The following is a 17,030-nucleotide window of genomic DNA, read 5'->3' on the forward strand; positions in this document are numbered from 1 at the left end:
CCTTTGAGGTAGATAGTATTCCTCACTTAGCAGATGAAAATCTGACTGAAAGATGGGCTTGCCCCGTCAGTAAGTGGCCAAGCCAGGACTGAAACCCAAATCTTTCCTGCTCCACAACCTGAGGCCTTTCCACTGTGTTCACACTAGATATTTTGGCATCACCTCTGAGGCTTGCCCTCTCTCTTTAAGGAGAAGCCTAGAGGCATTTATTATTTCACTTCATCTTTCTGTCCGTTCTCCTCATAGACACTCTTAGCCAGAGACATCACTGTGCCCTTCGAGGCTTCAGGGAACTAAAGGAAGTCTAGACCCAACCTGTAATGCAGAAATTTGTCCTGAGCTGACTATAAGGAAGCATTCTCAAAATAGCTTTAAGCGAGGCTTCTGTTAACTTTTCTCTTGTTGTTTGTTGGTACTTTTCCCATTTACTTTTAGTATGCCTGTGATTTTGTCGACGGCTCAGAATGGTGAAGAAGTGGGTAATCTTGCCATGCTTGTTTTGGCTCCAGTGATGAAAAGAAGCACCTGCCAGCACTTCTGTTTGTTATTTTGGAGGCAGATATCGCACAGGAATGTGAAATGATTTTTTAAAAAATAACATTTAACCATTTTCAGAGCACTTTCACAAATACTATCTAATTTGAATCTCCTGACCTCTTGTGAAGTAGGTAGTTAAAGGTATTTTTAGCTGCATTTTACAGATGAGGCTCAGAGAGGTTATATGACTTGTCTAACATTGGTGTCTTGAAGCCGGGACTAGACCCCACAGCTGTTGACTTCAGCCTGGATCAGGGGGTCTAGGGCTCTTCCCACCATATGCTGCCTCTTGTAGCTGGTTGTTCCAACCTCTTCACCTAACAGACCTTGTACAAGCAGGAGAGCTGGCTGGTTTGTGCTTCATTTTCCCTGCCCTCCTCTACCTAATGTTAGTTCAGATACTGCCGAGCCTGTGAAAGCTGAAGACCAGGCTTGAGAAAAGAAATAGTAGAACACAGTTGGCTTCAGCAAAATTGAGGACCTATCAAGAAGGGGAATAAATACTTAGTGGGGGGAACAGAAACAAGTTATTTGCTTTGGTTGTTACAGTAGAAAGTGAGGAAAACCCTAAGGGAGGATATTATAAGAGGAAGCAGGGAGAACCCAGGGATGAGCATTTTTGTAACCTGCAGGACAACAGAGACAGGCCAAAGGATTTATGCCAACATCTCTTTTAAAAAAACCACACAGGGCCTCCCTGGTAGCGCAGTGATTAAGAATCCGCCTGCCAGTGCAGGGGACACGGGTTCGAGCCCTGGTCCGGGAAGATCCCACATGCCATGGAGCAGCTAAGCCTGTGTGCCACAACTGCTGAGCCTGTGCTCTAGAGCCCACGAGCCACAACTACGGAGCCCACATGCCGCAACTACTGAAGCCCGTGCGCCTAAAGCCTGTGCTCCACAAAAAGAGAAGCCAGTGCAATGAGAAGCCTGCGCACTGCAACGAAGAGTAGCCCCAGCTCGCCGCAACTAGAGAAAGCTGCGCACAGCAACGAAGAACTAAGGCAGCCAAAAATAAATAAGTTAAATAAATAAATTAAAAACAAAAACAAAAACCCCCCACAGATTTACTGACATTTTCATTAAAGAGTATTTGTGAAGTGCAGCATTGCTTGCACAATTCCCCATCTTTCTCCTTTCTACAGTAATCCAAAAAGGATTATTGTCCTTTTTTAGTAGAAATGCCATATTTTATTCTCTTTGACTGTTTTTAATCAGCTTGTTTCTAAAACTTTTACTGTTGTAACGACTCCTCCTCACTTTAGTTCCGAGCTCATCAATTGCAGGTAACGCTTCCTCTTTGGTATTCATTTCTTACTCAAATTGAGTATCTCTATTTTGAGATGCTCTTAATCTCTTCCAAAATGATATTCATTGCATTTACTAAGTGCCAGAACTGGGAATAGAGTGGTGAATCAGACACAGCCCCCCACATCAAGTTCACAGAACAGGTAGATTTGCCCCAAATCTCTTCCTGTTGGTAGTTGGTTCTAAGGTCTTCTGTATCTTGTCTTTCCATTATATTGTTGCTTTCTGTCTTTTGACAACTCTGTGCATTGACTAGATCTCATGTTGGGAAATTACATTTCTCTTCTCTCTAGCAGTTGCTTGTTTTTCAAACTTTCCTCCTTACCTTCCCCGCCTTATTTCATACTTCTCTTCATACACTGATGTATTCTCAGTTGCTTTTTGCTTATTCTCCAGCCTTGAACTGAGAGAATTACTTGTTTTTAATTCACTTTCTTGAGCTGCTTCATTTACCTTCTGCATTTGGCACTGAGCCTCCACCAGGAAACATTCCCCTTAGTTGGCTTCTACCTTGACTGCAACTTGCAGTCATGACTTTTTTCCTTGAGTTATTCTTTTTTTCCCCTTCCTCCACGTTATTCTATTTAAAAATTTTTTTTTCTTGAATCCCTTTCTGCTACTTAAGTCTGCTTAGTGCAAGAATCTCTCTGAATATGGAATTAATGGTATATTCAAAATGGACAGAAAATAAAAAGAAAGCACACAGAGCCTGAAACTTTTGGAAGTTTTGTTGGAGTGGAACCTTGTACCACAAATATAAGAGACAAATAAGTCCCCAAGGAGGTCTTTCTCCTTCCAGAATCTACCTAGTGAGTAGTATTGAATTTTTCTTTTTTTGGCCATGCTGCGTTGCATGCAGGATCTTAGTTCCCCGAGCCCCCCTGCAGTGTAAGTGCAGGGTCTTAACCACTGGACTGCCAGGGAAGTCCCCAGTAGTATTGAATTTTTAATGAATTCAGAGAATTGGCTTCAGTTGACCACGCTCAACTGAGGACCAGCTAATGAACGTCATTCAGAAACTCTGGATCCACCAGAGGGCAGACAGCAGAAGCAAGAGGAACTACAGTCCTGCAGCCTGTGGAACAAAAACCACATTCACAGAAAGGCAGACAAGATGAAAAGGCAGAGGGTTATGTACCAGATGAAGGAACAAGATAAAACCCCAGAAAAGCAACTACATGAATGAAGATAGGCAATCTTCCAGAAAAAGAATTCAGAATAATGATAGTGAAGATGATCCAGGACCTTGGACAAAGAATGGAGGCAAAGATCGAGAAGATGCAAGAAATGCTGAATAAAGACCTAGAAGAATTAAAGAACAAACAAACAGAGATGAACAATACAATAACTGAAATGAAAAATACACTAGAAGGAATCAATAGCAGCATAACTGAGGCAAAAGAATGGAAAAGTGACCTGGAAGACAGAATGGTGGAATTCACTGCTGCAGAACAGAATAAAGAAAAAAGAATGAAAAGAAATGAAGACAGACTATGAGACCTCTGGGACAACATTAAACTCAACAACATTTGCATTATAGGGGTCCCAGAAGGAGAAGAGTGAGAGAAAGGACCCGAGAAAATATTTGAAGAGATTATAGTCGAAAACTTCCCTAACATGGGAAAGGAAACAGCCACCCAAGTCCAGGAAGCACAGAGAGTCCCATACAGGATAAACCCAAGGAGAAACACACTGAGACACATAGTAATCAAACAGGCAAAAATTAAAGACAAAGAAAAATTATTGAAAGCAGCAAGGGAAAAACGACAAATAACATACAAGGGAACTCCCATAAGGTTAACAGCTGATTCTCAGCAGAAACTCTACAAGCCAGAAGGGAGTGGCATGCTATACTTCAAGTGATGAAAGGGAAGAACCTACAACCAAGATTACTCTACCCGGCAAGGATCTCATTCAGATTCGATGGAGAAATCCAAAGCTTTACAGACAAGCAAAAGCTAAGAGAATTCAGCACCACCAAACCAGCTCTACAACAAATGCTAAAGGAACTTCCCTAAGTGGGAAACACAAGAGAAGAAAAGGACCTACAAAAACAAACCCAAAACAATTAAGAAAATGGTCATAGGGACATACATATCGATAATTACCTTAAATGTGAATGGATTAAATGCTCCAACCGAAAGACACAGGCTAGCTGAATGGATACAAAAACAAGACCCATATATATGCTGTCTGCAAGAGACCCACTTCAGACCTAGGGACACATGCAGACTGAAAGTTAGGGGATGGAAAAAGATATTCCATGCAAATGGAAATCAAAAGAAAGCTGGAGTAGCAATACTCATATGAGATAAAATGACTTTAAAATAAAGAATGTTATAAGAGACAAGGAAGGACACTACATAATGATCAAGGGATCAATCCAAGAAGAAGATATAACAATTATAAATATATATGCACTCAACATAGGAGCACCTCAATACATAAGGCAACTGCTAACAGGTATAAAAAAGGAAATAGACAAAAACACAATAATAGTGGGGGACTTCAGCACTTCACTTGCACCAATGGACAGATCATCCAAACAGAAAATTAATAAGGAAACACAAGCTTTAAATGACACAATAGACCAGGTAGATTTAATTGATATTTTTGGGACATTCCACCCAAAAACAGCAGATTACACTTCCTTCTCAAGTGCACAGGGAACATTCTCCAGGATAGATCACATCTTGGATCACAAATCAAGCCTAAGGAAACTTAAGAAAATTGAAATCATATCAAGCATCTTTTCTGACCACAATGCTATGAGATTAGAAATCAGTTACAGGGAAAAAAATGTAAAAAACACAAACACATGGAGGCTAAACAATACGTTACCAAATAACCAAGGGATCACTGAAGAAATCAAAGAGGAAATCAAAAAATACCTAGAGACAAATGACAATGAAAACACGATGATCCAAAACCTATGGGATGCAGCAAAAGCAGTTCTAAGAGGGAAGTTTATAGCTGTACAAGCCTACCTCAAGAAACAAGGAGAATCTCAAATAAACAATCTAACCTTACACCTAAAGGAACTAGAGAATGAAGAACAAACAAAACTCAAAGTTAGCAGAAGGAAAGAAATCATAAAGATCAGAGCAGAAATAAATGAAATAGAAACAAAGAAAACAATAGCAAAGAACAATAAAAGTAAAAGCTGGTTCTTTGAGAAGGTAAACAAAATTGATAAACCATTAGCCAGACTCATCAAGAAGAAGAGGGAGAGGACTCAAATCAATAAAATTAGAAATGAAAACGGAGAAGTTAGAACAGACACTGCAGAAATACAAAGCATCCTAAGAGACTACTACAAGCAACTCTATGCCAATAAAATGGACAACCTGGAAGAAATGGACAAATTCTTAGAAAGGTATAACCTTCCAAGACTGAACCAGGAAGAAATAGAAAATGTGAACAGACCAATCACAAGTAATAAAATTGAAACTGTGATGAAAAATCTTCCAACAAACAAAAGTCCAGGACCAGATGGCTTCACAGGTGAATCCTATCAAACATTTAGAGAAGAGCTAACACCCATGCTTCTCAAACTCTTCCAAAAAACTGCAGAGGAAGGAAAACTCCCAGACTCATTCTATGAGGCCACCATCCCACTGATGCCAAAACCAGACAAAGATACTACAAAAAGAGAAAATTACAGACCAATATCACAGATGAATATAGATGCAAAAATCCTCAACAAAATAGTAGCAAACAGAACCCAACAACACATTAAAAGGATCATACACCATGGTCAAGTGGTATTTATCCCCAGATGCAAGGATTCTTCAATATATGTAAATCAGTGTGATCAACCATATTAACAAACTGAAGAATAAAAACCATATGATCATCTCAATAGATGCAGAAAAAGCTTTTGACAAAATTCAACACCCATTTATGATAAGAACTCTCCAGAAAGTGGACATAGAGGGAACCTACCTCAACATAATAAAGGCCATATACGACAAACCCACAGCAAACATCATTCTCAATGGTGAGAAACTGAAAGCATTTCCTCTAAGATCAGGAAGGAGACAAGGATGTCCACTCTCACCACTAGTATTCAGCATAGTTTTGGAAGTCCTAGCCATGGTAATCAGAGAAGAAAAAGAAATAAAAGAAATACAAATTGGAAAAGAAGAAGTAAAACTGTCACTGTTTGCAGATGACATGATACTATACATAGAGAATCCTAAAGATGCCACCGGAAAACTACTAGGGCTCATCAATGAATTTGGTAAAGTTGCAGGATACAAAATTAATGCACAGAAATCTCTTGCATTCCATTACACTAATGATGCGAAATCTGAAGGAGAAATTAAGGAAACACTCCCATTTACCATTGCAATAAAAAGAATAAAATACCTAGGAATAAACCTACCTAGGGATGCAAAAGACTTGTATGCAGAAAACTATAAGACACTGATGAAAGAAATTAACAGATGGAGAGATATACCATGTTCTTGGATTGGAAGAATTAATATTGTGAAAATGACTATACTACCCAAAGCAATCTACAGATTCAGTGCAATCCCTATCTAATTACCACTGGCATTTTGTACGGAACTAGAACAAAAAATGTTAAAATTCGTATGGAGACACTAAAGACCCTGAATAGCCAAAGCAGTCTTGAGGGAAGAAAACGGAGCTGGAGGAATCAGACTCCCTGACTTCAGACTATACTACAAAGCTAGTCATCAAGACAATATGCTACTGGCACAAAAATAGAAACATAAATCAATGTAACAAGATAGAAAGCCCAGAGATAAACCCACGCAGCTATGGTCAACTAATCTATGACAAAGGAGGCAAGGATATACAATGGAGAAAAGACAGTCCTTCAATAAGTGGTGCTGGGAAAACTGGACAGCTACATGTAAAAGAATGAAATTAGAACACTCTCTAACACCATAGACAAAAATAAACTCAAAATGGATTAGAGACCTAAATGTAAGACCGGGCACTATAAAACTCTTAAAGGAAAACACAGGAAGAACACTCTTTGACATAAATCACTGCAAGATCTTTTTTGATCCACCTCCTAGAGTACTGGAAATAAAAACAAAAATAAACAAATGGGACCTAATGAAACTTAAAAGCTTTTGCACAGCAAAGGAAACCATAAACAAGATGTAAAGACAACCCTCAGAATGGGAGAAAATATTTGCAAACAAATCAACGGACAAAGGGTTAATCTCCAAAATATATAAACAGCTCATGCAGCTCAATAGTAAAAAAAACAAACAACCCAATCCAAAACTGGACAGAAGACCTAAATAGACATTTGTCTAAAGAAGACATACAGATGGCCAAGAAGCACATGAAAAGCTGCTCAACATCACTAATTATTAGAGAAATGCAAATCAAAACTACAATGAGGTATCACCCCACACCAGTCAGAATGGACATCATCAAAAAATCTACAAACAACAAATGCTGGAGAGGGTGTGGAGAAAAGGGAACCCTCTTGCACTCTTGGTGGGAATGTAAATTGATATAGCCACTATGGAGAACAGTATGGAAGTTCCTTAAAGAACTAAAAATAGAATTACCATATGACCCAGCATCCCACTACTGGGCATATATCCAGCGAAAACCATAATTCAAAAAGACGCATGTACCCCAATGTTCATTGCAGCACTATTTACAATATCCAGATCATGGAAGCAACCTAAGCGTCCATCGACAGATGAATGGATAAAGAAGATGTGGTCCATATATACAATGGAATATTACTCAGCCATTAAAAGGAACAAATGTGGGTCATTTGTAGAGACGTGGATGGATCTGGAGACTGTCATATAGAGTGAAGTAAGTCAGAAAGAGAAAAACAAATATCGCATATTAACACATATATGTGGAACCTAGAAAATGGTACAGATGAACCGGTTTGCAGAGCAGAAATTGAGACACAGATATAGGGAAAAAACGTATGGACACCAAGAGGGGAAAGCGGCGGGGGTAGGGGGGTGGTGTGATGAATGGGCGATTGGGATTGACATGTATACACTGATGGGTATAAAATGCATAACTAATAAGAACCTGCTGTATAAAAAAATCAATTAATTTAAAAAAATAGAAGAAAAAGAAACTCTGGATGCCAAACACTGTCAGACTGACCCAGTCATATCCTTTCTCCAGGATGATCAATCACTCATGAAGCCTGGAGCCATTCTCCAAGAGGATCTGGCATCCCTTTGAGGAAAAAAAAAAAAAAGCCAAGAAAACAAGTGTTATATAGTCTTCCTCTGATTATTAGTACCTTTTCTTTGGGAGTCAAGCTGTGTACAGCTCTGTACATTGCATAAGGAACATGGAATTTTTTTTTTATTATTATTTTATTTATTTATTTTGGCTGTGTTGGGTCTTCGTTGCTGCGAGTGGGCTTTTTCTAGTTGCGGCGAGTGGGCTTTTCATTGCGGTGGCTTCTCTTGTTGCGGAGCACGGGCCCTAGGCGTGGGCTTCAGTACTTGTGGCTCGCAGGTTCTAGAGCACAGGCTCAGTAGTTGTAGCACACGGGCTTAGTTGCTCCGCGGCATGTGGGATCTTCCTGGACCAGGGCTTGAACCCGTGTCCCCTGCGTTGGCAGGCGGATTCTTAACCACTGCACCACCAGGGAAGCCCGTGGAATTGTTTTTTTGCTAGGTTCTCAACAAAGAAAAGATCACTTTGGTTTTTGGAGAGAATTGCATCTTTCTGCTTTTGGCATTTCCCTTTGTGCTCTTCTCAGGCTTCAGGGCCTCACAAAATGCTTCATGACTGTGATCACATGATAGTGAGTTAGGGAATTCATGCATACAGGGACAGCTGCTTCTCAAATTACTCATCAGAATTTGTGTTTCTGTGTTCCAGGACCAAGATTTTAGTTTAGACTAGAGCGATTTTCCCTAATCTTTCTAAATAATCTGTAAAGGAACCTCTGGAGCCCAGTAGGATTGAAGCTCTAATATGGTCTGTTTTGACATCATTATAAATTATTCCTCAAAAGATTAAATGAATCTTTAAGTTGTATATTACAAAATACTAAGTTACAGACTTTTTTTTTTTGGCCTCGCCATACGGCATGCGGAATCTCAGTTCCCTGACCAGGGATTGAACCTGTGCCCTCTGCATTGGGAGTGTGGAGTCTTAACCACTGGACTGTCAGGGAAGTCCCGGCAAACATATTTTTTGTGCTATACCAAATCCTTTTTTTCTAAGTTTTTAATTACAAAAGGTAAATTATATGCTCATTGTAGAAAAGTATAAAAAAAATTGTAATCACCCATAATCTGTCTATTTAGAAACAGCTGCTATTGTTAGTGTTTTGATATTTTTCTTCTAGTCTTTTTTAGTGCATATTTTAATGTAGATGAGGTCAAACTTGGAAGACCATTCTGTAGCCTACTTTCTTATCATTTAATAACCATATCATGTCTTAAACTGGAATGCAGTGGAATTTTTTGTTGTTTTCGACCCAAAGTCTTAACAGAAATATTTCAGCATTTAATTTTGTTATATTGACTTATTCATTTTATAAATATATATTAACTTATACCCGGCCCTGTGCTGTATGTGGTGGAAGATGCAAGTTGAATCAGGGATCAGGGGCTCACTGGCTGGTCATTTATATCCTACTACAACGATCTACCCTAGTCCCTGAGAGGGCCCTTCCTCCTGCTTCTCATCGTCTAACTAGATGTTAAACACAATGACTTCTCTGAAGGAGTTCTCAGGAATTGTATGGGGCTAGTGGGGAGCTAGGGAACTCTGTGATCCTTTTTACCAAGGGCGGCATTCCTTGGAAATGTGCTACCCAGTCCCATCTACGTGGCACCTTAGTTGTCTTTCCACGCTGTGACTGCATCAGACTTGACTTTGTGAACTTGGCTTCATGCCGGGACTAATACCTCAGACCGGCTGCCTCCACCACTCTCTGTCCTCTGTGTCATCTGCAGTCTCTCTGTGATGGGTAATCTATTGTGACTTTACTGCCACCTTTACAGAAATAAGGTGGTAGGATACAGAGCTGTTTCTAAGAGGATCTTCTCGAAGGGGGGTGGGATTGCTTAGTACTCCCTTGGCATCAGATTTCTTGATCTTCTCCAGAGGGGCAGCTTTGGGGAAGGTGCTGATAATTATTATAGCTCCACACCTTCTGGAGGCCGTTGTAGACAGATATAACACAGTTTCTAACTAACGAGAGGGGTTTTTTTCTGGGCAGGAGCTTTTACTTTACGAAAAATCAAGTCAGAAGGTTTTCTTTTCCTCCCAAACACATCGCTCATTACCCTTTTTATACTCTTGCAACTCTGGCATCTGAAATGCTACAAAAATGTCTCTGAGTCATTGCCATTGATTTTTTTTTTTTTTGGCAATCAGACATTACTATGATACAGTCTCCTTTTAGAAGCTTCGTGAATTCTCCTTGCATCTTTTGACTGTGTTTTACTTTTTAAACGATTCAATGATTTGTCCTTTTTCCTATTAGCAGTTTCCTGGGATATACCAGTGTATTAGGAACCCTGTTTATCATTCTTTCCCTCCTTCAATGACACCGCCTTTCTTCCTTGTTAAATTTCAGATCTTCCATTTCTGATCCACCTATATCTTTGTTCTCTTCTTTTTTTTTTTTTTTTATTAAAGACACTTTTTCAATTTATTTTGGCTGTGTTGGGTTTTCATTGCTGGGCGCGGGCTTTCTCTAGTTGAGGAGAGCCAGGGCTACTCTTCGTTGCGGTGCGCAGGCTTCTAATTGCGGTGGCTTCTCTTGTTGTGGAACATGGGCTCTAGGCACGCGGGCTTCAGTAGTTGTGGCTCGCAGGCTCTAGAGCGCAGGCTCAGTAGTTGTGGCGCACAGGCTTAGTTGCTCCACGGCGTGTGGGATCTTCCTGGACCAACGCTCGAACCCGTGTCCCCTGCATTGGCAGGCAGATTCTCAACCACTGCGCCACCTGGGAAGTCCCTGTTCTCTTCTTAATCCTTTCTTTGCTTCCTTGTCCCGGGCACTCTGGCTCCTGCCTTCCTTTGCATGTCTCAGGGTTGGCCTCTAGCTCCTTTCCTCCCAGGTACCTCCCGTGTGGGTTGTGAATGTGCTCTCAGACTCTGATCCATGTTTTACTCTCTCTCACTGCTCTCCTTAGGTAGGGAGACAAGAAGTTACAGGCTTTACTGGGAAACCAGGCTCCTTTCCTTCATCTTCACAGGAAGGCTGCCAAAGTGTAGCCCCACCTCTAAAGGCTCACCTTTTACTAACACACGTTAGGAACCCACCGGCCTCCTCTGAAGCCCATTGATGAGAACCATTTTAGTTTTATGGCAACCAAGAGGCTGCACATGCACTGCTTTCACTGTGAACTGAATTTGCTGCACATTTGGGGAAGCCACATGGGGAAACTGACTGTGTTTTCTGCCTTCTGTTGACAGAATGGTACACGAAACTTCCAGGACTTTGACTGTCAGGTAAGGACTGTACAAACACCAAGGAGGGCTGTGTACAGGATCTCTACAGTGCTTCCCTCCCTGTGCTGGTGGTGTTATGTAGAGGTGGATCTCTCTTCGTAGCTAATCATGACGCCTTCATGTTCTTTTGGTCATTGGATCAAGTTTATTTAAAGTGATTTGCTATTGTGTTCAACAGTTGCCTGCCAGGTACCTGTTCTGTGGTTGTAGGTTATTGGGTGGGGTTTTCTCTTTGTAATTAAGATCTCCTTTCCTCAAATGTTATTGGAAACCCTAGTTACAGGTATCAAATGGTTGTCACCTCACTGCAGAGAAGGCAGGGGAGGGGTATTTTGAGGGGAGACTTAACCAACAACAAAATCTTTTCCTAAAAGAAAAAGACACATTAAGTGTTATTAATATAAAATGCAGATATCTCTTGGCTTTATCTTTGGAAACGCAAAATTCAACCTGGCTCATTAGTATTTTCCTAAATGATATTGTTCGTCTTAGTCTGCTTTTGCCTATATCTCTATTGCCAATTTGAAAATCAATAAAGTGAACCAGCAACCCTCCCTCCATCTTCCTACTTTATCTGTTGCCTGGCCCTGAAAGAAATGGGAGGAAGGAGTATGGAAATGGGAACCTTATAAGCCCGTGCAGCCTGACTCTCCTACTTTTGGGGTAGATGTCATAAGAGTGGCTATCAGAGGCAACATGAAGTAGACTCAGAGGGTACTAGGCAGGAAAGGAAGGTGCAGGGAAGCCAACTTCCTCGTGTCCAGGATTCACCCAACTTGTATACCCACAGGCGGATAGTTATTTTCAGATATATTAAGTTATGTTAAGTACAGTGGAATCTCTCCATATAGCATTAGAATCAAAAGGAAGAACTAATATCTGTCTCATAGGCAAACCAGTTATATCATAATAATTTATTGGGTACCTACTGTAGATACTAAACATACATCAACTCTAGTGCTTGGAACAATATCATTAGGTGGTTTTTATTAGAGATGAGGAAATTGAGAATCACATTTCATAACTTGCCATTGGGTGGAATTGGAGTTGAAAAACCCCCTTTGTCCTGAATCCATTGTCCATTCTTTCTCAGCTGGGAATGTCCAGAGCTGAGATGTGGCAAGGAGTTGAGTTGTGTGTAAAGCTGAGGCTCCTTGGCAGGACAAATGAGACTGAGACTCACTTTAGAAGGGGCAGGCTCCTTGTTACAGACTTTTTAATCCCAGTGCCAAACACCTCTTGGTGTGACTATTTGGTATAATTACATATACAACATAATCAGCCAAGTGCTGTTAGGGAATCATTTGCTATAGACCCTTACTCAAAAACAAGAAGTCGGGCTTCCCTGGTGGCGCAGCGGTTGAGAGTCCGCCTGCCGCTGCAGGGGACACGGGTTCGTGCCCCGGTCCGGGAAGATCCCACATGCCGCGGAGCGGCTGGGCCCGTGAGCCATGGCCGCTGAGCCTGCGCGTCTGGAGCCTGTGCTCCGCAATGGGAGAGGCCACAACAGTGAGAGGCCCGCCAGTTTAACTTGATTGCTGTTAATATTTGATATAATTTACCTAGAAGGAGATCATTTGAGAGAGGATGACAGTAAAATTCAAGGTGAGGAATTCCAGAAGTAGTATATATATTCCTACCTAAAAGTGTGGAAGCATTTATTTTCATCAAATTGAGCACCCCCCCTTCAAAAAAATGGAATATTAAAAAATTATGTGCTTATTGCAAAATAGATAAGAAAATACCAAAAAGCAAAAAAAATATAAATCACCTGTTATTTCACCAGTGTTAATATTTTGGTATATATACTTCAGGATTTTTTTTTCACACATAAACATACTTAGATATAAATGAAATTGAGTTTTAGAGATATAATTATCAATCACTTTTTAATATAAAGGCTTGAAAATAGTCTGGCAAAAATTCTTGATGTTTTGAGTGAAGCTCTAATATATTAACATGTTCTGGCCTCATCAAATATAACTTCTAGTTCAGTTCTGATACAAATAGAATGATGGCAAATGTTTGTCACTGTTTGTCACATGTCTGTTACTGGTTATGAATGTGTAGGTTCTCTGTGTTCTAAAGAAGAAAATATCATAGGCCCTTTTTTTCTCTCAACACTCATGAATGCTCTTCATTCTCATCTGTCTCTTTGTTAAAGGTTTATGTGGTGTTCTGGAGACTGGGGGCATCTGGGTCAGGAGTCTAGTGACAGGTGATAGAAGGCCTAGGAAGTAGGAACTGTGCCGTGAGACATCTAGAGTGGCCCAGTTGGCCTGAAGGCTTCCCGGAGACCACTGGACATTCTTAGGAGACAAAGCAGAACAAATTTAAAGCCGCCCACTGGCATTGTCACTTAATGGAAAGGCATTCAGCCTTGACATTGGTGGTGTTCATTAGCATAAATGTGGCACGGGGCTAACTGAAGCCAGTTAATCTGGGCTTTCTTCTGGTCTCTGTCTTGCCTCAGAGAAATCTTTAAGGAATCTTTGATGATATTCCAGGAAGTTATCCTAACATCACAACCATGAGAGATCGTAACTTCAGTCTGAACTGCCTTTTCCCCCTCTGTTTCCTTTACTAATCACCTACATGCTTTTTTTTTCCCCCCAATAATTGAAAATATACTTAAAATTGTACCATTTCTCTTGGTTCTTTGATTGTCGTAGTGACTTCATTGCTCTATAGCTCCCCTGAGGCCAAAAGCAGTTATATTGGGATATAAGAGTAATGAGGGGAGGGGTGCTTAGAGGTGACATGCTTAGAATTGCTGTAAAAGGAGAAAACCTATTGCCAGTTGAAGCAGTGAATCGGCAGGCTTATTGTCCGTTTATCTACTTCAGTGCTGCTTAATTTTCTTCTCCTTATGAGATTGTTTAAAAATTTGGAATTAGAGCTGAGACAAATGCTATATAGCTTCTTTGTGTTTGTGATATATTGCTTTAAAAAATAATTATACCTGGGGATTAAGAGGTACAAACTACTATATATAGATAAATGTTACAAGGATATATTGTACAGCATAGGAAATATAGCCAATATTTTATAAAAACGTTATTTATTTATTTTTTGTGGTACGCGGGCCTCTCACTGTTGTGGCCTCTCCCGTTGCGGAGCACAGGCTCCGGACGTGCAGGCTCAGCGGCCAGGGCTCACGGGCCCAGCCGCTCCGCGGCACGTGGGATCTTCCCGGACCGGGGCACGAACCCGTATCCCCTGCATCGGCAGGCGGACTCTCAACCACTGCGCCACCAGGGAAGCCCTATACAAACTTTAAATGAAGTATAATCCGTAAAACTTTTGGATCACTGTGTTGTACACTTGAAACTAATATAATACTGTAAATCAACGGTACCTCAACTTTAAAAAAAAAGATGGATTAATAAGACGGTTAGAGGAATGGATAGACGGATAGATGCATGATAATTAAGTATAGTAAAATGTTAATGGTAGAGTTCAGGTGGTGGGTATACCGATGTTCACTGTAAGGTATTTCAACTTAGGCATATGGTTGAACGTTTTCATGATAAAATACTGCGGGGGGGGACCAATGTTTACTTTTGTTAAAAAGTACACAAAACTGCTTTTAATTTTCACACAGCTCTCTCCATGGACGTTTCCAGTACTTCTCCACATGCACACACACTTATGAACTTGTGATCACTATGTTTGTATAAATATCATCATTGTTATTTCTCACATGTTTCTAAAACTTCACATGTAGTATTTAATGTGTGTATATCACATGAGTAAATATGTTAAAAGATAACACTTGTGTATAATCAAATTTAGAAAATGCAGAAAAGTGTGAAAATAAAGGTTTCCTATAATCCTGTTCCCTAGGGATAACCGTATTTTATTTCTTTCCAGTTTTTACTTTTATATTCTGGTTATCAAAAGAGTACGTGCTCATAGTTGAATATTTGGAGAGCACAGAGAATTATAAAGTAGCTAGAGAAAAGCTCACAGTCCTACAACCCAGGGGCAACCATTTTAACGTGTTCAGTGTTGAGATGTATGTCTGTGTGTATTATTTATTTATATTATTTATATTATTTATTTATTTTTATTTTGGCTGTGCTGGGACTTAGTTGTCGCACGAGGGATCTTTTTTTTTGTGTGTGTGTGTGTGTCAGGCAGGCTTTTTGGTTGTGGCATGCAGATTCTTAGTTGCGGCACGCAGGCGGAATCTAGTTCCCCGACCAGGGATCGAACCCAGGCCCCCTCCACTGGAAGCCTGGAGTCTTACCCACTGGACCACCAGGGAAGTCCCTGTATTTTATTTTCTAAAATATAATTTTTAAAGTTTATATAATTGGTCACCCTGGATGTACAATTATGTATCTCCTTTTCTGACTTAATATTAGAACACAATCTCATTTACATGTCATTTTAAAACTTGCATAAAAATAATCTCTAATGGGGAATTCCGTGGCAGTCCAGTGGTTAGGACTTGGTGCTTTAACTGCCAAGGCCCGGGTTCAGTCCCTGGTCAGGGAACTAAGATCCTGCAAGCCACGTGGTGCAGCCAAAAAAAAAAAATCTCTAATGGCTGCCTGTTACTTCATCATATGGCTATCCCATGACTTAACTATTCCATTATTTTTGGAAATTAGATTGCTTATAATATGTTCAGTTCACTGAACATTTCTGTGCATAAATTATATGTACACATTGGATTATTTCCTTAGATGGATTCTTGGAATGAACACACTTAAGGCTCTTGGCATATCTTGTCAAATTGCCTTCCACTTCCACCAGAGGGGTACTCAAGAAATATTAATGGAAAGTGAAAAGCTGCTGTCTGCCACAATATATCATTCCTGTAGAATTTGCTGATGATGGAGTGAACTCAAGAATGGAGTTCTTGCTCCTAGGAGAAGAACTCCAGGCCTGGCCAAGGGCTGAGTAATTTCATGCTGGCTGTTTAATTGCAGTAGCTCTTAAGAGGACTGATTTATAGAACTCTACTGTGAGGACTGGTTTTTCGTGCCACAGTTCAAATGTATGTATGTGACTGCCTCTTCTAAAGGGGTATAAGCAGCTTTAAACTCTTGCAGGTCACTTGCTGAATGGGCGCTATTACAAAATAAGAATTCAGTGAAGTAAATAACTGAAAGTGCCTTCCACAGAAGAGAGGTGTTTGGAGACATCTGGGATTCAGCCACCTGCTACAGTCTGTTAGAGAGCTTGACCAGTTCCACGCTCCTCCCCTTGCCTTGAAGGATGTGATTGTGGCCCCAGTGCCCCTTTCAGCCTGTTGTCCCACTGCTTCCCATTGTACACTCCACCCACTCCCAGGAAAACTAGAATTATTGCTGACCTACCCATCCTTCTGCTTTGTGCTTTTCCTTTCTGATGGCCTTTGTTCACAGGTCCTCCCCTTGAGATGCATACCCGTCCCCTTTTGGATTTTTTTTCTTTTTTTATGACTGTTATTTATTTTTTATTTATTTATTTATTTTCTTATTAGTTATCCATTTTATACACATCAGTGTATACATGTCATTCCCAGTCGCCCAGTTCATCACACCACCGCCACCACCCCCAGCCGCTTTCCCCTCTTGATGTCCATACGGTTTTTTCTCTACTTCTGTGTCTCAATTTCTGCTCTGCAAACTGGTTCATCTGTACCATTTTCTAGGTTCCACATATATGCATTAATATACGATATTTGTTTTTCTCTTTCTGACTTACTTCACTCTGTATGACAGTCTCTGGATGCATCCACGTCTC

At 40.4% G+C, this 17,030-nt stretch overlaps 1 protein-coding gene across 2 annotated transcripts in view; it reads left to right on the forward strand.

Moving 5' to 3' along the window:
- The window catches only part of NDRG3 (NDRG family member 3), an 87,099-nt gene that overhangs the window by 23,894 nt on the left and 46,175 nt on the right, over window positions 1-17,030 (forward strand). The window contains exon 3 of one of the 2 annotated variants that reach the window (XM_079943948.1): window positions 11,256-11,291. The exons of the other annotated variant lie outside the window; for it this stretch is intronic. Within the exon in view, the coding sequence (XP_079800074.1) occupies window positions 11,256-11,291 (36 nt within the window). The remainder of the gene's footprint in view (window positions 1-11,255; window positions 11,292-17,030) is intronic. 2 annotated transcript variants of the gene reach the window in all.

Source organism: Stenella coeruleoalba, assembly GCF_951394435.1.
Source record: "Stenella coeruleoalba genome assembly, chromosome: 15".
NCBI lineage: Eukaryota > Metazoa > Chordata > Mammalia > Artiodactyla > Delphinidae > Stenella > Stenella coeruleoalba.